Below are 25736 nucleotides of genomic sequence, written 5' to 3'. Positions count from 1 at the left end.
TATGGGGCCCATATGACCCATCTTTTTGCAACCCATGTTGATAGTCTAGGGTGGCTCCGGATGGAACATAGAGTTAAACAACTGAAATTGGGACCGACGTTTAAAATTGTAAATGCAGCTTTGCCCTCTATGCCCAGCTCTGTACCCGCATACCTGACAAACTAACAAAAAAAAAAGTGAGCGACTCCCACAGCCACAATACAAGAGGAAGCGATCAACGACGATCTGATACCGCCCGCTCTCAAAACAAACATGGGCAAATTCTACCTTCTAACAGCCCTGCCACCCAAGTGTGGAATGCCCCGACTCCCTCCCTCAAAAAATGCAGATCCCTGGCGTCCTTTAAAACAGGCCTGAAAATCCACCTTTCAGCGTGCCAAAGGGAGAGGAAATGACCCCCCCCCCCTGCCCCTTAGTCTAGTGACTACCCCCACCTCCTCATAGCCCCCTTCTTTGCTCCACAACCTGTACATATTTTGGTTATTTTAACTTTTAAGACCGCAAGGACTTTTTTCGGTGATCCCATTGGACGTGTGTTGACTGTACCCTATACTGATTACATTTCTGTTTGACTGTACCCTGTACTGATTACATTTGTACCAATAAAGTATTCATTCAATCAATCAAACCCACCAAAAAAAGGCTGGAAAATAGTTTAGAAATGTACCTGTGGGGGCTTTAGAGAGAGTGCATGTGAAAAAGTGAACACAAAAATTGGTGTCCCCAAGTTTTTTACATTTAGGGTTAGGTTTAACGTTTACATCTATCCGTTAGCCGGGGTTAGGTTAGATCAGTTATTATAATATAGTGTGTGTACGTTAGACATCTATCCGTTAGGGGTTATAACAGGTATAGTGTGTGTACGTGAGTGTGTGCACGCATACATTATATGATTATAATATGCACCCTCTTTGAATATGCTTTGAATGAACTTTGAATAACGTACGGTTTGCAAGACAGAGAGAAGTCTGAAAGGTCACTTTGTGGTCCCTGAAGTAACAAAAAGTTTCCATTATAAAAATATATGAATGCCCCTGTAATGCCATTGTGTGTGGGTTTCTCTGGGAGGCTGTGTTACATCACCCATGTAATGGAATGTTTATAATATTTGCATAGTTGCACTTCGTCTGTCCTTCATTTCCTTCAACGCCAGTTTCTTGCTCTTCCATTTTGGATGACTGGCTTCGGTTAACCACTTAAACCTGCATGCAGCTGGTCTACAGGCTCAGAATGCTTCGGCTGGTAGATGACTGTTGTTTTTTTGCCGAATGTTCCCCTATCTTTAACCCATTTAGGCCTGACTTCGAAATTAAATAAATGCCTTTAAAATAAAACCTCATGTTTCTATATCAGTGGTAGTCAATATTTCATGTCAAGGACCCCAAATATTATATGTAATTGGCCTCCGCCACCCCATCTGAAAATATGTTGTTCCAGGGACCCCCACTAGAAGCAAAGATTTGAGATAAAAATGTTCGCTCTTAAAGAATATATATTCAATGATTTGCACTACATTTTCCCGATTTTTCAAAAATAGCAGACCTGCAAGCTCGTAGCGCGCCACTCGGTGGCGCGCTATGAGCTTGTAGATCTGCTATTTCTCAATAGCTAAATTATAACATAATGCTTAAAACACCAAAAGGGGTTCCCACACAAAATGGGTTAAGGCATGGCGACAATAAAGGCTGCTTGCGGTTCAACCAACGATCCAGATTTTGTGATGGTGGTGTACACTTTCGTAAGCACGCATGGATGCATGTGCACACATGCGCGCTGCTAGGAATGGGGGCATATCCGTCGTTACATATTAGACAAATGGGAAATAAAAAGGGGCATTTCTTTTCTTTTTCTTTTTGTATAGAACTTTGTAATGCTCGACGTTTGTGATGTGCAACATCTCGAAAACAAAGTATTGCGTTGTTCGGTTTGAGCCGACGGGCCCTTTTTGATGTCAATCAATCGAGTCACCTTAATTCAAGTGGCATAATATAGCCAAAATTTGTTTTTATTTAATTTAAATTATTAATATTTTTGGGGCATGTTATTGCGGTCAACCTGCACAGCCTTTGTGATCTACTGGTACTGTCAAGGAAATGTGGAATACCTGAGTTGTACATTTAAGGACATCATAAACCAAACCATGAGAAGCTGTTTTCTGTGACCTGTGACTTGTGTGGTCTGGAGGGGTCTTCTCATTGGCATGTGTTAAGACCCACCCACCCCTGGAGGGGGTAATAATGTATTTAAGCTGAAGCCTGACTGAGATGTGTTGAGTCAGTACGGTGTTCCATTGTAACGCTTCACTACTGTCTCCGTATTCGAATACATTCTATTCCAATACTCTGAAACTCTGAATTGTGTCTGTCTCATTATTTTTGTTTAACTGTGTTATAAGTGCTCACCGAAAGATTTATTTAACAGTACTGTAAATCACGATCTACCTGATCTAATGTCTATCTGTGCACGTCCCTGTATAGGACACACACTTGCCCAGACCATATATTATTAGTGTACTGTAAGACTTGACTTAACCAGCCCAATGGTGCAGAGCTGCAGTGTTAAAGAGACAGACATGTTGGCCCCGTATGGAATCTCCAGTGATGACTGAGGACCGGTTTATAGGACGTCATCATCACATCGTTATTATGTGACACATTTCTTAAAATGGCCAAATTAAATTGTCCGCATCGGACCGGTTACAGTACGTGCCTCGTTGCCTGGCAAAATAAGATGACGTTCAGCCACCATGTCAGTGTCCAACCGTTTTGGTCTGGTGTCGTGTCATAAATCTATTGTGTGTGATTGAATTTGTGCTGAAAGGGCTGAAAGGACTCTAAAAGAGTTATGTCTCGTAATGAAGATTTATTCGTCTCCCCGGCACAAAGTTTCTGAATGACAAAGTAAAAGGAAAAATAAATGAAAAAAGGGGAAAAACACTTAAATCAGCTTAAACGACACGTTACTTTAAAACATCGGTTATTGGCCCCAGAATTTCCCAAATCGGTTGCACACCCGTCGAAAACAGCGATCTACAAGCTCACATCGCATTGCACCGTATAGCGTCGTTTTGAGCTTGTAGATCTGCCGCTTCATTCATTCGTACGACAAAGTATACATGGAGCTTAATAAGTAGTTGAAGCTCAGCTCCGACTGCGATGCAAAAAAAACATGACATCTGCAGAGCAAAACAGGAACAAAACATCAACGTAAACGTCGATGTCCATATGCAGCGGAATCTCTTATCCCCGTTGTCCACATCATCCATTTAGAGAGAGAGAGACTGTGGATTAAAGCTCCCTCTTTTAGTCAAATGCACCACAGGGGAGGGGAGGGGGAGGACACACACACACACACACACACACACACACACACACTAATCACTGATGATGATAATAAACCAGTGGCCTCCCTCGACACCCACAGCCCGGGCTCAGGTGAACCAGTTATTTCAGAGAGTCACAGAGTTTCTTTCTTTTTTTCTCCATTGCCCTGTAAAAGCACTTTGAGCTTGCATTTCATGTCATGAAAGGTGCTAATATACAAATAAAAGTTTTATTATTATTATTATTATTACAGTCGCAATCTCTTGATGTCCTCGCTGCGGAAGTCGATGCGCAGCGCCAGCACCTGGCGCACCTCGGCTGGCGTCAGCCTCCACGTCAGCGGCCCAGAGTTGGGGCCCCAGTAGTCCAGGATCTCGGTTACCTATAAGGGGGGGTCGTTATGGGAAGAAAAAAAATTAACAAACTGTATATAGTCACTATGTGTCAGATTTCTGGGCCCCCCTGGTCTTTTTTTTGGGAGTGCTATAGACTGCCGATTATGATTTTTTCAACCCATTTTGACCTGGGAACGATTCTGCAAAATGTCTTCTGAATCCTGACTGTTTTCTTGAAAAAGCTATGTTTCTATGTCAGCCGTTCTTCGATTTAAAAGAAATAGCAGACCTACAAGCTCGTAGCGCGCCACTCGGTGGCGCGCTACGAGCTTGTAGGTCTGCTATTTTTCAATAGCTTAAAGCACAACATAATGCTAACACCAAAAACGGGTTCCCGGCCGCCCCCAAAATGGGTTAACCCTCATTTGGCCAAAACAGTGTATAATGTTTTCTAATCTATTTGAGAAGCTTAAGATTTGATTGAAGTTCATATTTGAGAACATTACAATAAGAAAACAGATACACAAATACTGTGTACTATAAAGAGAGAAAGAGCGAGAGAGAGAGCTTCAATATATGAATAGAACAATAGATAGAACTATAATTATACAACAAACTGTAAGCAGACAAAAAAAAGGTTACAAAACGGCACACAGTGGCTGCATAATTGCAGACGACCAAAGTCCAATAGTGGCCCGATATATATCAGTCAGTGTCTTTAACACCATTTCTCAATATCTGGTTGGGGGGGATATTGAGAGTCAGAAATGGCCATGCAACAGCATATATTATTAAGCATAATCTGACTACGAGTATTAATCATAAGGAGGGGGAGACAGATTGATGAACCCAAACTAATAACGCCCCATCTACTGTATTCACACTCGTCTCGTCATCTCCGTAACAGTTAATAACAACATTTTCCGTTCCCGCGGGGGGAGTGAGACCAACTATACCAGTGGTTCCCAAACCTTTTCATGTCAAGGTCCCCCAAATTGACACTGATGAGCCCGCGGACCCCCATTTAAAAAATATATGCAAAGGACCCCCCATAAGAGAAGATTTTGACGGCTCTAGCAGTGATTCTCTACCCCGTTTAATTTCAAGGACCCCCCAGTTTGACATGAATTAAGTCTACGGACCCCCATTGAATGTCATTTCTATCTCTGGGACCGACCCCCGATTTATATTGTAAAATCAATGTTAATGTAACTCTGAGAGTGCAAATTGACATATTTATAGTTCTCGTTTATCGTGCTCAGGTGTGAACCGCACTTAACTCCGAGCACTTGAGTGGAAGGTTTCATTCGTACACTCTCAGAGTTACACAACCAAAAGGGTCCATTTGGTTACAAACTGTCATTTAGCTGGGTACCCCCTGGAACTCCCTCATGTACCCCTGGGGGTCCCCGGACCCCCACTTTGGGAACCACTGAACTACACATCCCAGTTGTCCTTCTGAAAGGCTTTGAAATTGGCCTGGTCTACATTTCCACCGTTCATAAAAAAAGAGTTCTGAAAGTGATCCCAAACGACCTTGTTTACGACCCATCGTCGTTATAGTTGTGGAAGTCTATTTCAATTCGATTTTTTTCTCTTTCTTTTTTTTTAATGACATATTTATAGTTCTCGTTTATCGTGCTCAGGTGTGAACCTGCACTTAACTCTGAGCACTTGAGTGGAAGTGCACTTAACCAAAATGGACCCCGTAAGGGTTATGGGGCCCATTTGTTTGTCCGGGTGTGTGGAGGGAAAGCCAGGTGGGAGGGTGATATATATGTCACTGCATGTACTCTTAGGGCCGATACATACTCCCATTTCGGCGCTGTAGTGCCGAAATGATTTCGGCTCGTCAGAAATTTTCAGTAGCACCGAAGAGCCGACTTTAGGACGGTACCCGCCCCCCCGAACCTCAAATGACGTCACATTGTAGGCTCTACAGCGCCGAAACGACTTTTATTCGGCTCTAAAATAGGAGTATGAATCGGCCCTTAGAGGCGGGCAGGAAGGCTAAGGGGGGGGGGGGGGGGGGGGGGGGGGGGTTCGGGCCGGATGGAACAGGACAGAGTATCTAGGTCCTCCCGGGATCTAGAGCCTCAGTGGTTCTTCAACCTTTTCAGGCCCACAAAATAATCCTATTTGAACCCATCCTGACAAGCAAATTGCAGATCTACAAGCTCACAACACCTTGCACAAAGGCGAGGCATTGTGAGCGTGTAGTAGATCGGATATTTTCATAATTAATCATGCATCTTTCTTATAGGGATGTCCTCCTGATCACGATTTGATCACGATTCGATTCCAATCATTTCTGTCGATGCCGAATTTTTTTTCCTGATCCAATATTTATTTTATACAACACATAATATGCCAATAGTACAATATCCCAAATCACAGACAATATCTAATATCATGATATGGATATAATATTGATACTATAGGGATGTCCCAATCAGGTTTTTTGATCCGATTCTTATACCATTTAACAATTTGGCCAATGTTTGAGCAGGTTTTTATATAAACAAATCCACGCAGACTGCCCTGGGCACAATCATAGCTGCACAATCCCCGTTAAGCGCAGCCCTACAGGGCACGGCTCTGGATTCCACAGAACGCTGCTATAATAATGTGTCATCATGAACACCGAACAAGTCTACTTTTATTGTGTAGTCATGTTCCTAGTGTTTCCTGTCGTTGCTGCTACCCGTCTTGCCTCAGCAGTCTGCGTTGCAATATTTTATTAGTACACCTGTGTGTCCCGTTCAGTCTCGGCCAATCATGTGTTGATTGTAGCTCTGTTTCCCCTCTTTGTGTGTAGCCTCGATAGATACCCAGGCTTTCATTTCGGTCTCTTTGTGTATTTAGGCCCTCCCTGTGTTCAGTGTGTTCCCTTGCCAGTTTATATTTGTTGTCACAGCGTGTCCTTTCCAGTTTGTGAATAAATCATCATTGAACTTTATCTGCCTGCCTGCCTGCCTGCTCGTGGTTCTGCGTTTGGTCCAACCCCCCCCCTCTGTGTGGGGGAAGGAATAAATGATGACTAAATTGGGGGAGGAAGACTAAATTGTTGTGTTGCATGTTGTTAACTTACCCTCTCCAGATTGAGGATGGTGGCCATCTGTGTGAGCCTAGCGAACTTGTCCCTGATCGTCCAGGTGGTGACAGTGGTGAGGTAGGCCACCAGAGAACGCAGCTCCTTGTCAAACTGCAGCCCTCCCAGCTGTGTGTGTGTGTGTGTGTGTGTGAGAGAGAGAGAGAGAGAGAGAGAGAGAGAGAGCAACACCGTCAAACAAGGGAACACTGCTAGGCCCTTTGTCTTGAGGCATACACACAACAATACAGTCTTACCACAGTGGATTAATATATCAGTACTGTAAATTAAAAGACTTGAATTCATGGATATTGTTTTGATGACCAGCAGTGGTTCCCTATGGAGACACAAAGAGTCTCCTTTGTGTCTCCATAGGGAACCACTGCTGGTCATCAATGGCTTAGGAATGCAAACAAAAACAATAATACAACCATCCATGAATGCCAAGGCTCCATGTTATGGCATGAGTAATCAATGAACTGATGTCTTCTAAATCTCCTGTTTAGTGAAAACTTGTGTTGCTATATCAGTCATCATTTCATGTCTCGTACCCCCATCTACAAATCAAAAAAATATTTAGTTTTGAGTTGAAATATTTTTCTTCCATTCATTTTGAATAGCCAAATTATACAATAGAACTTTGAGACCCGATCTGCTATATATATATATATATATATATATATATATATATATATATATATATATATATATATATATATATATATAAGATCTAAAGATGACAGATGTTTTCTCATTCTATATACAGTAGCAGCATTTGACAAAAGTGCCATTTAGCACCTTTAAAAAAAAGGCACATGAAACCCTTGGCTTGAGTTTGTATTTTTGCTTTCCAAAAACTACAGCAGATTAAAAAAACATGGCAAAGCAAATATCTTGGTATAATGTGGCTTGATGATGACGAATATACAATTTCAAACACCACATCATCAATACCTGTATATTTTTGGGGGAAACCATGACAAAAAGAATTGGCTTCCTCCTAGACAGAAATAAAAGGATTTGTTGAAGCTATACACTCTCCCCATCATTTATCCCATTCTGGGCGGGAACCCATTTTGGTGTTAGCATTATGTTATGCTTCAGCTATTGAAAAATAGCAGATCTACAAGCTCATAGCGCGCCACTCGGTGGCGCGCTATGAGCTTGTAGATCTGCTATTTTTGAAAAATCGAAGAACGACTGACATTTTCAGAATCTGATCTCAGGTCAGAATGGGTTAATCAGACCAGTGTGTGTCCAGTGGAAACCTCGTATGAATCTGATCTCAGGTCAGAATGGGTTATAGACGTGCTGCCTGCCTGCCTCCGCTCCAGTTCCACTCAAGCCCTCTTTAGACTCTGTTCCCCCACTCAGCTGAGGTTCATTACCGGTAATAGACCACAACACTCGCCACGGTATCCTGTATGATAAAGGTGGTCGTTTGGTCTTCTCCGACTGACATTTGGTATCTTGCAATATTTACAACAGCCCCCTGGTCCAGAGAATGACTTAATAAATTCTTACATCTATGCTACGTTGGAAGAACCCAGAGTATCACATGTTAAAAAGCGCTCCAGTTGTCATGCTGGTTCTTCAGGGACCTCATGCCAGGTCTGACCTATTAGGACAGACTGCTTTTATAGCTGCTGCTTGCTGGTGCAGCAGTTCTCTCGGAACCTCTACTTTGCAACATGACCTAAAACTGAATACCCTCGTGCACTACCTTACTGCCCGTTTTAGAAACGTACTCAATAACTGTCCATTTGGGTTTTTTTCTGCATCACAACAGATTATACGGTATTCGTTCTAATTTTAGCATTCTTTTTTGTGATCTCTTGCGTCATTGAAACGGAGGGATAACCCGCGCGACGATTTAACTGAATTTGAATAAAAAGGTTAAGATGAAATGATGAATGAAAGCAATGCAGCTGCAGCTACTCAGATGAATAATGAGTGCGTGCGTGCATGCGTGCGGTGCGTGGGTGCGTGCGTGCGTGCCCAGAGCCATGTGTGTACAGCACAGAGCAGCACAGACGGTAGTCAACAGTATTGTCAGTGCACATTGACACACCTAGATCCAACATGGACCCATTAATTATTATAGCAGCTGTAGCTGTCGTGACGCTTGCTTGCATCAGAGTGTATAGTATATAAGGTATACTCAAGCAGCCTGTGTTGTTGTTGTCTTTTTTTTTTATTTTAACCCTGCTGTAGTTTTTAATCTGAACTGAAAAACAAACGACAAAATCAAACCTACAGTTTCATCCCCATCTAAGCTTTATTATAGAACCAAAAGAGGTCCCCCCCCGTCCCCCCCCCCTATGGTTATTATAACTAGAAGCCAAAAAAAAAACACTTTCAGTGCTATTCAGCACCGTCTTTTTGCTTATTGTGCCAGCTGTTTATATATTGTATAATTTAAAGAATGGAGCAGCAGCTGCGAATGTTCACAAATGCACCGCTCATATCATAATAATAGGCTTTCTTATCTACGCCCTTTCTGAGCTCATAAATAAAACAGTATATGGGGCAGCGTTTCCATCACATGCACTGTGTGTGTGGGTGTGTGTGTGTGTGTGTGTGTGTGTGTGTGTGTGTGTGTGTGTGTGTGTGCGTGGCGTGTGTCAAGTGATGCAAAAATGTGCCCTGCGGCGCCATCTGGTGGCCCGGGACGGGACACTCACCCTGCTGAAGGTGCATTTGAGGACGGTCTTCTCCATCTCGATGGACACCAAACTGGTCATTAAACTGGTCAGCTTGTCGTAGATGACCGGAGACAGGCCCACCTGGGGGAGAGGAGTCAAACCTATGGATATTGTTTTGATGACCAGCAGTGGTTCCCTATGGAGACACAAAGAGTCTCCTTTGTGTCTCCATAGGGAACCACTGTTGGTCATCAATGGCTTAGAATGCAAACAAAAACAATATACAACAGCTAGACTCCCGCGGGCAGGGGGGCGTGCCCACACTTTTATGACTTGAGAGCTACTTTCAAAATCTAACCCACCGAAAGCATTATGCTGAAAATGGTTGAAATACCGCTATGTACCTGAGGGGGCTTTGGAATAGCGGAGCCGGCGCTACATAAGACTTGGAATGGGAAATAGAGCGGGACAAATGGAATAGGTATAGGGGGTTTTTGTATTTCATGTGTAAATGCTATACCGATGTCTTTGTGCACAGTCAGCAACACAAGACAAAATATTTGCATTGCGAGTTTGAGCTTTTGATGTGAATCGATCTGAATGAAAGTCACCTTCATTCAAGTGGCAGATGCTATCTTGTTTTTAAATATATTTAAATCAAAATTTCCAATACTCTTATTATGGAAATTGTACGATTTTTATTTTATTTCTTGATGAAATTACTGGAAAAAAATCATTGAATTTTGTTTTTTAATTCATGAAAGGTTTTGCTTTTTTGGGAATGTTTTTTTTTTGAAAATCACTAAAAACCAAATGTAGGAAACAAAAAAAATAAGGGGACCCATGAGAAAGTGACCCACAAAGGGGTCCCGAGCCAGTGTTTGGGGCAACGGTCGGCTACAGAGACAAAACAGAAAGGGACCTAGACATACAGTACTGCATGGAGGTTGTACAGTAGATACAGTATTCATTAGGGATTAAAGCAAAGTGGAATGTTCTCAAATGGAAACTGTGGTCAAAAACATCTCTAATCGGTGGTGTGTATAGTACTGTGTAGGACTTTCCAAAAAGCGAGACGTGTTTGTTGTTGCCTCTCGTTCAGAGCGGTGCTTTCTTACACACCAGCGACTGTCTACACAAACGTACCTTGAACTCAGCCATGAGCTGCTCCAGGCTAACAATGAGCTGCTGTACCCAGGGGTCGTTGGCCTCATAGTCGTTAAACTCCTCCTACACACAAACACATACAGTAAGTCCACATGAATCAGCAGCCTCTGTGGTAGTTGGCTTGGGAAGAAAAATGTCCAAAACAGTCACTTTTCAGGAAACGGGGGGGGGGGGGGGGGGGGGGGGGGAGAATGAGTGTTCCAATGGATCTAATTAATAAAGTTATTTAGTCACAAGCTCTTGTTAATAATTTTGTATTGATTCAATATTTATAAAAACCCACTTGTCTTTCAATAGGTGGCCCTGTTTGCATGTTATTATGGGCAAAAAATCTTCAAATTGCTTTAAAGTTTTCCCAAAATATCCCATCTACTGTACGTTATTGTACTATATACCATGTTTTTTTTCTTCTTTTTCCCCCCCTGCATGTTCCAGTTCTTAATTTAGCCATTGATTGTGCTCTGGCCCGTCATAACGGCTTTAGAAAAGAATTGCCCTGGCCTACTTACTTGCCGACCCCTGATTTAAGGGCATTCAAGTGTGAAAAAACATGAAAAGATGAAATGTTGGATATACAAGGATTCAGCCCTGACAGAGACAACTGATGGCTTTATTATGGGACTAGAGCAGTGGTTTTTCAACCAGTGGTCCGGGGACCACCAGTGGTCCTTGAGGGGGTTCCAGGTGGTCCCCATGCTAAATGATGGAGAGTTGGTAACCAAATGGACCCTTAAATAAACATTCAATCATAAAATGATTAGAGAGTAAAATTAGAGTGTAAAATGAGTAGTGTAAAATGAAACTATAGGTAAAATATTATAGTGTAAAATAAATTATAGGATTTAAATCATTTTATGCTCTCAAGAGTTAAATTATTGCTAAACATCTACATTACTTAATTTACAAGTATACACAATTAGAGAATGTAGAAGAATTGTTATTTTGATTAAAGTTTGCCGTTTGTTATATCTCCCAGTGGTACCACATCAATACAGCATTTGAAATGTGGATAAAATCTTATCCAACAACTGACTCTTGGGTCTGAGAGGCTAAATCTTATCAAATGGTGGTCCGTGGCTCAAGTGCTGAATAAACAATGGGCCCTTGTGGTATGAAAAGGTTTGAAAACCACTGGACTAGAGGAAAAAAGACCACTACCTCTTCTATGTTGTGGGAGATGGAGAGGAAGGAGCTGATCCAGGGTTTGACCTGGGGCTTTATGGCGGTGGTGTTCAGCTCAGTTAGACCCTCCTGGGAACACAGACAGAATGGAAACACAAAGCACACCCATCTTCACTAGAGCTGGACCCATGGATTAATCTTTTTTTTATCAAAGTTTTTTTATTACTTTTTCACACATGAAAATTTTTCGAAAAAAACATTCCCCCCTCCCCTCCCCCCAGAATCTTGCACCATATGAAATAAAAGGCACATACAAATATACATAGACATAATAGAATAATAGAAGTATGCAAAGAAATAATAAATTATAGGTTTTAAATCATGTGCAACAGGGCAAAAAATAAACCAAACAAACCTGCAGCAGATCTTTGAACTTGCTGGATGTGTTGACGAGGTCCGACAGACAGCTGTCGATCTTGGCTTGTTCGCCCGAACCCGGCCCCTGCGAGAACAACTTGGAACAGTCATTCTGTGGAAAGAGAGAGAGAGAGAGAGATAGTGATGACATGCTGCCTGGTGAAGTTATGAATTGTACTTGGTGGGCCTAAAATAGCTCAAAATGATGAAGATTGATTTAGTTTTTTTTTCATACAAAGAGGAGAAGCACACGGCGTCAGCGTACCTCCAGGTTCCTCTTCAAAGTAGTGATGTTCTCGCTGCACACCTCCACGTTGTTCAAAGTGACCTGACGTCAAAAAGAAAACCCAGAGCCAATGTTTGATAATGGACCCGTTGTTAAACCCATTTTGGGGCGGGAACCCCTTTTGGTGTTAGCGTTACGCTATGCCTTAGCTATTGAAAAATAGCAGATCTACAAAATGGTAAATGGTAAATGGTGCATTTATATAGCGCCTTTATCCAAGGCGCTTTACCTAGATTGTGCATTACATTCACCCATTCATACACCGATGGCAGCGGAAACCATGCAAGGCACCAACTAGCACATCGGGAGCAATTAGGGGTTCAGTGTCTTGCTCAAGGACACTTCGACAGTAACTCTGGGGGAGCCCGGGTTCGAACTGGCAACCTTGCGGTTCCCATCCAGGCACTCTACCCCTGAGCCACCACCGCCATAGCGCGCCACCGAGTGGCGCGCTACGAGCTTGTAGGTCTGCTATTTTTGAAAAATCGAAGAGCGACTGACACAGAAACATAGCTTTTTCAGAAAACTCTCCGGATGTAGAAGACATTTTTAGAATCTGATCTCAGGTCAGAGGGTCCATTTGTACACTCCGGTTGAATCAACAGCGCCGTTAGTTTCTGACATACAGTGTCTGTATAACAAAAGTACGCGGATCCCCCCCCCCCCCCCCCCTTTTCCCATTTCTCACCAGGAACGCGGCTTTGGCATTCTCGGCGCTCTCGATGCCCGTCGTGTTGAACTTGCCCTGCTGGTAGCTGCTCTGCATGAGGCTGACCGCACTGCTGACGCCTCGCTGGAAGTCCTGCAGGGTGGTGGCGGGGAAACCCTGCCTCAACTTATTGTACAACACCTCCCTGTATGGGTAGACGAACAGAACAGAAACCCTGTTATTGTACACAACACCTCCCTGTATGGGTAGACGAACAGAACAGAAACCCTGTTATTGTACACAACACCTCCCTGTATGGGTAGACGAACAGAACAGAAACCCTGTTATTGTACACAACACCTCCCTGTATGGGTAGACAAACAGAACAGAAACCCTGTTATTGTACACAACACCTCCCTGTATGGGTAGACGAACAGAACAGAAGCCCTGTTATTGTACACAACACCTCCCTGTATGGGTAGACGAACAGAACAGAAACCCTGTTATTGTACACAACACCTCCCTGTATGGGTAGACAAACAGAACAGAAACCCTGTTATTGTACACAACACCTCCCTGTATGGGTAGACAAACAGAACAGAAACCCTGTTATTGTACACAACACCTCCCTGTATGGGTAGACAAACAGAACAGAAACCCTGTTATTGTACAACACCTCCCTGTATGGGTAGACGTTTGTTATTTGTTTGTTATAAACGTCAGAGACGCCCGCATACTTATATGCTCTTATACGACGTTCGTATAAAAAACTAAATCAAGCCGATAAAGCGTCCTGAGTCATAGCCACGTACTGTACGTTGACAACGTTTGTAATAAACCAAGCCGTTTGTAAATCCGTCAGGATTCGAGCGAGTTATGACTGTTTTTGTTTGAGCTGCCATTGAACATATACTGTACCGTAGCCCCGAAGCAAAGATGGCCGCCGCGTGAACTACGCCAGAGACTCCGCCTTGAGCCATCTAGCCTTATATATATATATATATATATGTGGTTGGGAGGACGTGCTTTATAATTAAGCAGATGCAGGTGTGTACCTGAAGTCAGCCTCCAGCATGGAGGTGGAGTGGTTGATCATGGCACAGAGGCAGTCGATGCTGGAGCTGGAGAGGGCTCTGCCGATGCACTTCTTCACGATGTAGAAACAGTCGTCCACCATGCTGGAGGTCAGCTGACCCTTCTCCCAGGTGTCCATCGCTACAGCCTGGGGTGCAGACAGAGGCACAGGGACGCGCAGAGAGTGTTACAGACTAGGCAGAGGGGGCTGAAATTCCGTAAAAAAGGGACACTTTTGGACTAAAATAGCGGATCTTCAAGCTCGCTGCGTTGAGAGCTTGTAGATCTGCTATTTTCCCCGCAGCACTCGTTGGCTACTGGAGATGCGGCCGGAAATGACATGGAATTCTAGACAAATTCTTTCAACGCAAAAAATGCTGCGTTCAAGATCATGGAGAAGTTCAGAAAAAAGCAATTCTCGGGGTATGGCATGGAAAGGAGAGGAGTGGCATTTTGCATTTCTTTCACCACGGTAAATGCTGCATTCATGGTCAGGAGAGGGCAGCTGTTTTACAGACGGGTAAAAGGGCAGGGGCTGAAGCCCCCTTTGATGTCTATGTGTGCACATGCCTGCAGAGGGGGACCAGTGGTGGACAAAGAAATCAAATCCAGTTCTTGAGTCAAAGAAAGTATATAGATAGATACTACTGGTCAAAGATTACTCTCAAGACCAATCTCCATTGATCAATATCGTTGTGGTTTGAAATGTATTAGGTTTAACCCCTTTTGGTGTTCTAACTAAGCATTATGTTATACTTTCGCTATTTAAAAATAGCAGATCTACAAGCTCATAGCGCGCCACCGAGTGGCGCGCTACGAGCTTGTAGGTCTGCTATTTTTGAAAAATGGTGATTTTTTTCGACGTCAGGCCTATGATGACCCCCACTCTGAGAAGCAATGCCCTTGCAGACAGACAGACAGACAGACAGACAGACAGACAGACAATGTACGGTACCTTGCTGACCGTCTCTCTCATGTAGTACTCCTCCATTGGAATGTAGTAACCGATGACCTCCTGCATGGTGGTGCTCAGCCCGCAGTGTTTGAGCAGCTTCTCCACCCTCTGCTGGTGATCTGTGTGTGTGTGTGTGTGTGTGTGTGTGTGTGTGTGGGCAAACATCAGAAAAACACTCACTCAACAACAACGCAAAAGGATTTGAGCAGTTTGGGGTTTTTGGGTCCATGTTTTGTCATGAATCTATAATAGTTAACTAAAACTAACTAAAAAACGAAAACTAGAATTAACAAAACATTTTAGTTAAAGGGACACTTCACCCTTTTTGCAAAAAAATATATGTTAATGACGTTTAGAAGCTTTAGAACACTTTCATGGGGGTCTTTATGTGTGTAATATGTGGTTTTAGATATTTTAGATTGTAGCAGTGAGCCTGTTGTCTCTGATGTCATGGACACTGGGCTCACTTCCTTCCTGGACTACATGTTGTCTCAGTAAGACAGCTCTCCTGACTCCCCCCTATCCACAAGGAGGAGCAGTGCACCAAATAATTATGGGAATTGTAGTCCAGGAAGGTAGTGAGACCAGTGTCCATGACATCAGAGACAACAGGCTCACTGCTACAATCTAAAATATCTAAAACCACATTATTACACACATAGAATAATACCCCCAGGAAAGTGATCTAAAGCTTCTAAACATCATTAACATATAACTAAACTGAAACTGTATTGTGTGTCCTCAAAACGAACTAAAACTAACTGAAATTATAGATAAAATACCATTAGTTTTAGTTTTTTATCAATATTTATATGCCTTTCGGATATTTTCACGGTAGTTTCACGTTTCACGGCAGTTTTCAGCACCGTACGGCAGCATGTAGCCACGCGAATCCTAAACCAAAGTACGAACTAAACTATAACTAAACTAAAACAAAACTAAAACTATGCATTTTCACCAAAATAAAAACTAAATAAAAACTAGCAAACCCGCTCTAAAAAAACTAACTAAAACTAACTGAATTAGGAAGAAATATGTCAAAACAAAGTAAAACTAAACTATAACGAAAAAAACTAAACTATTATAACCTTGGGCGCATACCCTGTGTGGTGCTCTGTGCGTCGCCGCCGACCTCAAAGTCGGCCATCATGCGGCGACGGAGGAAGCGCAGGTAGAGCTCGGCGCGGGCGTTCATCAGGGTCACCTCCATCAGGACGGGGTCCAGTTCCCTGTTCAGAGACGACATCAGAAGCACATACATATACAGTATATACTAGCCCATTCTGACCAGATTCGAAAAAAGGTCTTCTGTCAAGGTCTCCTGACAGTTTTCTGAAAAGGCTATGTTTCCGTGTCAGTCGGTTTTTCAAAAATAGCAGACCTACAAGCTCGTAGCGGGCCACTCGGTGGCGCGCTATGAGCTTGTAGATCTGCTATTTTTCAATAGCTAAAGCATGACATAATGCGAAACCCAAAAAAGGGGTTCCCGTTCAGAATGATTCTCAAGGACCTCCAGTTTTATATGCATTGTTTAGGACCCAAAATCCCCAAATGTTTAAATCTCTGGAACCCCATGATTTTTTAGAATCTGATCTCAGGTCAGAACATTTGAGTTATTTTTCCACCACTGGGCCAGCATAAAGGGTGAGAACGTCGTCACGCACCTGGGCTCGATTCTCTCCGGCGGGGCGCTCCTCATCATGCTGTTCTGGACGATCTGAAACTACACCACACGTTCCAAGCTCACGTCATTACTTCAAAAGCTAGACGTCTCTCTCTCTCTCTCTCTCTCTCTCTCTCTCTCTAAATATTCTTTAGTAGCCCACCTTGTTGTGGTAGTCCCTCTGCTGGATGAACTTGTCCACTATCTTCTGTGCCTGTCGGTCACACTCCTCCTGCAGGTGTGTGATGAGGGTGTACAGGTGGCCCGGACCGTAGTACGTCTCCACGATGGGCTGATGGGTCTCCACCACACGAGCGATGCCTGTTGTGCACAATTGATGATGATAAATGACGACAAACTCTTGTTTCTTTTTTTAACAGGGCTACAAAGCTCTTCACATAAAGACGATTGTGAGAGGGAGGATGACTGATTTAAGCAGTCACACCTGGCCTGGAGTCAAACTATAGCAAGTTTACTATTTACTTTACTCCCTTATTCGTCTGCTAAGAGTGACTTATTGTCGGTATCAGCCAGATATCAGCCAAGTCTATCCTTGTTTCACAGTGCACTAGAGCCCAGGCCAATTGCAGATTAAACTTTTTTGTAGATTTCATATAGTTTAATAAACTTGTTTGACAGCACTGTCACCTGGTGTTGTCGTGTACATTTATTTTTGAGTGGTGCTAGCCCCCTCTTATGTCCAGCTTTGAGGGTTTGTGTAGTAGACACAAAACGTCGTCTTAACACAAACATTGAATGCCATCGACAACGAATGGCCAGCTTTGAGTGTTTGTGTCAACACAAACATTGCATAAACGGACATGGAGGACGCAAATTCTGATTGGCCCGGAATGAGATGTATGAGGAGGTATGATGATGCGAGCGCCCCTCACTTCACAGTTTCACACCGGGGTGTGATTTTTTTTACATTTAGATAGATGGGACCGTTAAGAGGGAATCTTAACGGGAATCATTAAAAATGGTGGTGACAAGCCGTGTGCTTTCCTTTCCTCACCTTCCAGCAACAGCGTCAGAGTGTCAGCGAAGACCAGCGCTGCTCTCTTCTCCCCCACGTCTCCACCGGCAGCCACAAGCAGGTTCTCCTCAGCTTTGGAGGCCAGCTAGGAGCCGTTGTGTGTGTGTGTGTGTGTGTGTGTGTGTGTGTGTGTGTGTGTGTGTGTGTACACAACAGAGAGATGAACGTTAAAGTCATACTTTGGTGACACTTCTGGAAGCTTCATTGTCTGTTAGAACTGGAATGCAAACTGAAACACATGGAAGAATGCTGCAGGGTCCTTGCCCAGGTTATTTTGGAACACAATATACCTATACCTATTAACTTTAATACATAAATAGGGCAAAGGACATTTTACCATATCAATTTGGCATTAGTTTCGGGCTTTCGGCGGCAGACACTAAAGATAATGCTTAGAGAATTTGTCAACACATTAAACATTCAAATGAAGAAAACCTTATTTTGAAAACAAAGCAATACTGCCTCAGCAAAGTTGGTGTTGTGACTTCATATATTGTCAATTACTTGCATGAGAGGGGGAGAGGTGGTGGAGTTAGTTGCTTTAGCAGACAGTTTGAGGGTCTGATGGAGTCAAGTGTGGTTTTGTCCAAAGTGTGTGTGTGTGTGTGTGTGTGTGTGTGTGTGTGTGTGTGTGTGTGTGTGTGTGTGTGTGTGTGTGTGTGTGTGTGTGTGTGTGTGTGTTTTACTACTTTCCATTGGTTCAATATTTTCGAAACAACACACAGACATAAAGGGTGTTCAATAGCACTGATTTATAAAAAAAATAATCAAAAACCTCAAATGGAGTTAGGAGGTTTCCTCCCGGCAGCAACGATAACAACACTAAAAGTGGTGTTGCAGTTGGTCTGCCTGTACTGGACTTTACCCATTCTGGGCGGGAACCCCTTTTGGTGTTCTAACCCTTCTGGACGGGAACCCCTCTAGGGGTTCTGTACAGTGTGTACAGTATTCAAAAATGTATGCTGCTATATACATTTTTTTCAGAAAACTTAGGTCAGGATTTAGAAGCGTTTTTAGAATCGGCCTCAGTCCAAAATGGGTTAAACGTACAGTAGTATATTATTCTAAGGTCAGGTAGGACACCTAATGGTTGACAAGAGGTATTGCATGAATATTTTCCTCTACCCAGATAATAATAATACTACTACTAATACTACAAGTAAGACGCGCGCGGGAAGTGAACGCAGCTCGTACATATTTGGGTTTTTTTAAGATTTTTTTTAAAGTTAATTTTCTTTTAAGTTAAGTTTTTTTTAAGTTAAGTTTTTTTTTGACCTGGCCCCTTTTGTGCCCATATATGGAGCTGAGTGATTTGTTTGTGATTGATGCAACACACTCCATATTTGGGTAACAGCGGGACAGACACACACACGTAAATGAAATAATATTTGGACTGCTGGACAGTAGGCTCTCTTTAATTAAAAAAAACAAATACATTTATATATATTTATATATATTCTATGTTCACAGGCTTCTGTGTGTGGCCTAGAGGGCATCTGAGCATGTGCTGCACTACAAGTCTTACACTAAATGCGTTCGGGGAAACCCAGCCATTGGCCCAGACAGTACTGTACGTCGTGTTACACTGACCTGGCTGCAGAGGTATTTGCCAAAGCGGGCCAGGCCCTCCTGATGGAGGCCCAACAGAGGGAAGATTTTGAAGAATCTCTCCACTTGTGCCAGGTCCACGGCTGCCACCGCCTCGTCCAGACGCTCGGACACGATGATCTTCAGTTTCTGCTCCGCCTCCTGCAGCAGCGTCAGACTTGCATCCACAGCACTGCCTGTAGTAGATTGGAGAGAGTTTCTGAGCACTGTGGTGTCTGCATTGGTGATTAAAATTTTCTGAAAAACCTTATGTTTCTGTATCAGTGGTGCTCAATATTTCATGTCATGTAATATGCCTCTGCCGCCCATCTGAAAATATGTTGTTCCAGGGACCTCCCCCAGAAGCAAAGATTTGAGTTAAAATGTTCACTCGCGCTATGAGCTTGTAGTTCTGCTATTTTTCAATAGCTAAAGTATATATTCATATAGTGTAGATATATCGTTCTATATGACTAGATAAGATATGGCCTGTCATTTTGGATATCGTAATATTGCAAATGTGTCTTAATCCCTTAATGTGTTAACTTTTAATCCCTAAAGCCTTATTCCACTGCATACTTTGAAAACTTGTAAAATGACATTGTGAGCTTGTAGATCATTTTTGCAAATGTATAATATCGTCACAATACCCTATTATAGTCACAATGACAATATCAAAGTGTACATCGTAACTTTAAAAGTCATCAGAAGCACCGGGGAAACATTTCATAGACGGACCACAGTGGAAGTGAGCGTTGACTATAGAGTCGAGGAAGCTACTATATACGGTAGATAAAAGAGGCCATTCTGAATCAATAAAAACCCCAAAAGACGTCAAAGGCAGCGAGTGTCATTGGGAAAAACGACGTCAAAGGCAGTAAATTAGCTAATATAATATACTGTACCAAGAGCAAAACCCAAATAAACAGGACAACCTATAGAACACATTGCCTAGACTAGAGAGAACGGCAACTGTGTGTGTGCGTTCTGCTTACTCTCTTCTCCCTGGCGGCTCAGCTCAATGACCGACTGGTCCAGCGAGAGGTAGCGGTGGATGTGGGCGGCGGCCTGTTCGTAGTCTTCGTTGCGCAGCGCCGTCTGCACGCCGTCCGTGCAGAACTTCAGGTCCAGGATGTCGTCGGCCCGCTGGATGACCTTATAGAGACGCGTCTGCTCGCCAAAAAGGTGCGGGGGAGAAACACACAAAATGTCAGAGTATAACATGCAAATATGTATATATATATACACACTGTATAACCCAGATGTAAAGTGCGCTGATGCATCATACCTTCGCCAGGTCGAGCTGTCGCACTTTTCGGCTCACGTTCTCCGCCAGGCTGCAGGTGAACGTGATCATGCCTGCGAGCTGACTGGCATCTCCTTCGATCAACTGCAGGTTGGGCCTGAAGGAGCAAAGTGTGGTAATCAGTGGCTGTGTCCCAAATCACTCACTACAGTACTACTACTACGTCCAAATGTGAGAAGAATTACCTAATGCCTAATATCAGTGTCTCTCAATCATTTTCATGCGACGGACCCCCACACTTGATATGAATTTGGTAGCATATCAAAAGGATTTGTGCCACACAGGGACACATAATTCACTGTGCCGCAGAGTATGTGATGCACATGTGACGTTGCTATCCGCGAGCGGAGGGTACCAATCTATGGATGTGTAATTGAAATACATGAAATGTACAGTGTTACCACGGATACGGATAGCAGCGTGACACCACAGCAGTGATGTCACACCAAGTATAAGGTCTACCCTAGGAGATTGAGAATAGAGAGTAACTCTACACGCAGCACCGACAGCTTGTAGCACCAAACGAAGACCTTCTCAACCCCAGGTCTCTCATGGACCTCGGCCTCCAAAGATAATCCATCTACACAGGTAGACTAGATCTACTCCCATTGTGCCAGACTCTTGTGCACAGAAGCCAGAAGCCCAAGCACACAGCTGAAGCATCTGACATCTCGAGACCTCGTGTTACACCAGGTGGGTCGATTACCAGCGAAACCCTAAGGAAAGACGTTCTCACGTTTACAACATACAGTCCAAATTACCAGCCTTGATAAGGACCAGCCGACCATAACTTCAAACCCCCTCAGTCATGGAGGACGCCAGCTGTTTCGCAGCTCTTACTCAAGCCCTCCTCGGTGATCGCGAAGATGCCCCGAAAGAAGCCTCGAAAGATTCCTCGAAAGAAGCCCCCCTTGACAAGCGACTGGCCTGCATGCTGGCCGATCAAGGTCGCGCGACGGAGGCAATCATAAATACCATGGAGAAGCGGATCGGTGTCCTAGAAGAGGAAGCCGTACGCCGCGGGGCGCAGTTAGCCGAAACGGTGGCCCAGCATACTGCGCAGTTAGCCGAAACGGTGGCCCAGCATACTGCCGCGCAGACCGCCGCGTTGACGCTAATGAAGGACGCCTTGGCCCAGATGGGACTCGGCGCCCCACAGGACCAAGCGGCACCCACTGCAGATGCTCCACACCGACCTCGACGCAACGTCGAAGATCCCACTCCAGTCTTCGGTGCTGGCTCAGGGCGTCGAATAGAAGGAGCCTGCGAGCTCCCAGCCTCTTCCACTGATCTAGACTTCAGCGCAGTACTCGACGGGGAGGGAGTGGCGTCACCATCCATGGTCAACCCCTGCGCAGTCCTAGCAGCTAGCAACGCCCTTCAGGACTTCCTCCTCGCCATGCGCCAGGAGGCCACCGACGCAAGGGAGCTCCACAATGCAGAGGCGCGGGCTCGCGAAGCAGCAGCTGAGCGCCACCACGACGACAACCGAGCGGCCCTAGCCCAACTCATGACCCAACAAACCGCCGTGCTAACGCAGATGGCGACCCAACAAAGGTTACAGGTCGTCCTCGAGCCGTTTGACGGCTCGAACCCCAGCTCCTACCTCAGCTTCAAACAGGACTTCGAGCACTACTTCGGCAGGGCCACAGGCCACTCGGAGGCGGACCGCCTCAGATTCCTGCGCAGGTACACCGACGGCGAAGCCAGAGAGTGCATCGAACGCGAGCTCAACGACACCCACGACACAGCATTCGCGGACGCCATGTACCATCTTGACTACCGCTACAATGGCCCGAGCAAAGTCGACGCCCTTACAAGACGCATCGACGAACTCCCAACACCAAGGAACGGCGAACAGCTTGGTCTGCTTGCGAGCCTCTTCCGCGAGCTAGACGACAAGCTCCGCGACGAAGGCCGCGGCAACTACAACATTTGCGGTTACCCTGTCGTCAACCGAGTCGTCAAACACCTAGTCAAACGCCTACCAGTAATTACACAGATTACATGGGAGAACACCAGGAAAAGGATACTTGGCTATCAGCCGTTCATCACCATCGGCGACTTCGCCGACCACCTGAAAGACTCTGTGCGCTTATGGTATATTGATCCGCCCACATCCGTGCTACTGGACGACCACGGCCAGCAGCACCAGCAGTCCGCCCATCCTCCGCCACCGCGTGGAGCCGCGGCCTCCTACCGGGGCCCCCCAACCCACTCCAACAGGCGCAAACCACCAGCCCGCCGCCATGATCAGTCCCATCATGGACATGATGGGGGGAGAAAATCGTCATCTCCCATCACCCGCCTCGCCCCGGAATAAGACGATACCACCAAACCACGACAGGCAACATCCGGCGACCATCCAAATACTGCCCCGGTCTGTGATACCAACAAGCATTTCACGAACCTGTGCCCCGCTCTTAGTCTTAACGTAATGACTAAAGCTCAGAAAGAAGAGTGGATAAGAGACAACAAAAGGTGCCACGAGTGCGACAGGAGTCATCCGGCCGACAATTGCAACCTTGCTTCCATGCGGTATGTGTCCTGGCGACCACCTGGTAGCCTTTCACGAAATCAACACCGACGCCAGAGATCACGCAAGACTGAAACAATGAACTGTGCAAAGACTATAGTTCGGACCAATAAGTTCCCCTCTACTACGGGCAGGACGTCCAGCCATACAACCTAGATGTTCTGCAGAACTAGCGTTAGCCACAGCCTGAGAATGTCATCCCAGGCAACAACCTCCGCTCCGAGCACAGACACACGCCAGCTCTAACTGCTGCTGAGCCACCACAGACCCGAGTTCCGCCCCACAAGCACCAGAACCCGAACAATGCGAATCCAACATCGCACACGTGTCCAAGCTAACAAGGAGCGAGGAGGGCTTTAGCCCCAATAGCCCCAGTGACCAATGGCCAAGTTGCCATACCCCAACTTGTCCTTTGTGTAGACTCGTCACAGAACGAGCTCACTCAGGCAGAGAATCTATAGCCGCAGGTCATCGCCAGGAAGACATTCTACCTGGTGGTGTCCAAGAGAGCAAACCGACCGTGTAGTGAACCCAGCCCCCTTTCTGAAACCAGCTCCTCGCCACTCGCCCTACACACTTGCCCTCGATATGCGCGTTCACGCGTCCGAAACCAAGCAGCCTTGAGTGGAAGTGGCTTATAAAGCCCTCAAGAGTGAGTCTGTGCCGATCTAGACTCAATTGCCTTGTGCAGCCCTGCTCTCTGTCCGCATGGAAACCGTGACCTACAAATGTAAATACCGCCACAAATAAATGCTAAATAAACTCCTAAACAATCTTCATCTGATGCAGAATAGACAACGCTCCAACTGATGTTCACAAGGGCTCTTTATTTACCCCACCGTGAAAAAACTATAAATGAAACCACACAAACAAAACAACTTTTAACACAATGATTTATAAACACCTTGGATGTATATGACATGTCATTTTTGACAGTCATGCTGCATTTCCTTTTTCTATATTAATGAAAAATCCACATGTCACACAAACATACACGATACAATGCAATATAACTGTACAAACAAAATAACAGGTAACACAATTGCATGATGGTAACCATGGCAACGAACGGTGTCTGTTTCCTGTTTCTGCACAAGGAGGGCGAGTGTATTTCTGTAACAGTTTTTTATACCCAGCACCCTAATCAAGGGAACTTGATTCAGCTGGAGGGGCACTTCTTGATGAGAGAACCTCCCGAGAGCACTTCAAGTCAAGGGACCGGTTTCAGAAAGGGCCCAAGAGTCCACTGGGGGGATTGTTACCACGGATACGGATAGCAGCGGTGGGCCCTGGCCCCCTGTGACAATTATAAGAACTCTTCGTCTGTCTGAAGTCCTATTAAGGACCAGCGCTACACTCTTACTCACCCCATCCTCTGCAGTGCCAACATCTTAGTGTGAATGGATCCCTGCTGACGCACCAGTTTGTCCAGCTCAGTCTCCGCCTCTTTCTGTCAGAACAAACACCATAATGCACAGTACAGTGCAAACACAAAAGACATTGATTGATTGAAAATTTGTATTCACAGTTTGTAGAACGATAGACATTTGAAAGTGTCAGGATCGATAAATACATCTTAAAATGTTGGGCTACAGTACCTAGCCTCGGTCCCAGCCTGTACCAATAATAGACCGCGAGATCTACTGCACCTGTATGTCAGAGCTGCCTTTAAACACATCTTAATCTGAGGGGGGGGGGGGGGGGCGGGGGTTTATACAGTACTATTGAAATAGTCTTGAGAGAAAATGCTGCTATTTGTCCCAAAAAAAGTTTCAAAGCCTATACGATACTATAGCCATGGTACGTGACGCTCGTACTTCACCATGACAGTCATGTTTCAGGGCTAATACGACACAAGCATGATGTGACAGCTCTGTTTACAAAGAACTGTATACTTTCCCATTTTCAACTGTTTTAATTATATTTTGACACTTGCTTTGGCAATGTAAACGTATATGTTTTCTCATGCCAATAAAGTGTAGTGACTATAGTGAGTAGCCTATAGTGTTGGTACTGTATGTTAGATAGTGTACAGTAGGCTATGTACCTCTTGGTCACAGAGCTGCTGGTAGACTATCTCCAGGTCATCCAGGTCTGTCAGAGCAGAGATGGCGTCCATGCTGATCGAGGAGGAGGAGGACACGCATCTCCTCACGGCTAGAGGACCACCACCACTCTCAGACATCTTCACCTGATCTTCACAACATCCAAGAAGAAGCGACCATCGATCCAACAGAACACGTCAACAACACCGGCTTTACGGCACACACTAGGCGTTTTGCGACACTGTCCGAGTGCGATTGCGCATGCGTGTTGTGGCAATCCCCCCCCCCCCTAAAGTATAGTCCCCCCTTATGGTTTTCCCTCTTCCCTTTGTGTGTGTGTGTGTGTGTGTGTGTGTGTGTGTGTGTGTGTGTGTGTGTGTGTGTGTGTGTGTGTGTGTGTGTGTGTGTGTGCGCGCGCGCGCCATCCCGCGCGCGCATGGGATTCAGAGATGATAATGTATAGCCCAATAGCCTACATGTTTGAATCATAGAGGTTTGA

General features: G+C 44.8%; 1 protein-coding gene across 1 annotated transcript; it reads right to left on the bottom strand.

Annotated features, from left to right (window-relative positions):
- Positions 1-2959: 2959 nt before the first annotated feature.
- cog4 (component of oligomeric golgi complex 4) lies at positions 2960-25450 on the bottom strand. Its single transcript, XM_080766053.1, has 19 exons — positions 25240-25450; positions 24560-24642; positions 20639-20753; positions 20346-20520; positions 19354-19547; positions 17743-17848; positions 16891-17048; positions 16729-16787; positions 16166-16293; positions 15065-15183; positions 14091-14257; positions 13075-13240; positions 12366-12428; positions 12099-12212; positions 11720-11812; positions 10541-10624; positions 9434-9535; positions 6750-6878; positions 2960-3705 (listed from the first exon to the last, which is right to left on the bottom strand). Exons 1-19 carry the CDS (start codon positions 25375-25377, stop codon positions 3571-3573), a joined length of 2328 nt encoding a protein of 775 aa, XP_080622179.1. The 5' UTR covers positions 25378-25450; the 3' UTR covers positions 2960-3570.
- Between the last annotated feature and the right edge of the window lie 286 nt (positions 25451-25736).

This window comes from Protomyctophum bolini, assembly GCF_963924005.1.
Source record: "Protomyctophum bolini genome assembly, chromosome: 1".
Taxonomy (NCBI): Eukaryota; Metazoa; Chordata; class Actinopteri; order Myctophiformes; family Myctophidae; genus Protomyctophum; species Protomyctophum bolini.
Note: the sequence above shows the minus strand (reverse complement) of the source record. Positions and strands in the feature narration are given on the sequence as shown.

Excerpts from the sequence above, each read along its gene's own strand:
- cog4 (XM_080766053.1), bottom strand. The coding sequence starts at position 25,377 with ATGTCTGAGAGTGGTGGTGGTCCTCTAGCCGTGAGGAGATGCGTGTCC. Across the intron at positions 16,788-16,890 it reads AGAGGGACTACCACAACAAG|TTTCAGATCGTCCAGAACAG; the intron begins GTGGGCTACTAA and ends CGTGTGGTGTAG. Across the intron at positions 9,536-10,540 it reads AGCTCATGGCTGAGTTCAAG|GTGGGCCTGTCTCCGGTCAT; the intron begins GTACGTTTGTGT and ends CCTCTCCCCCAG.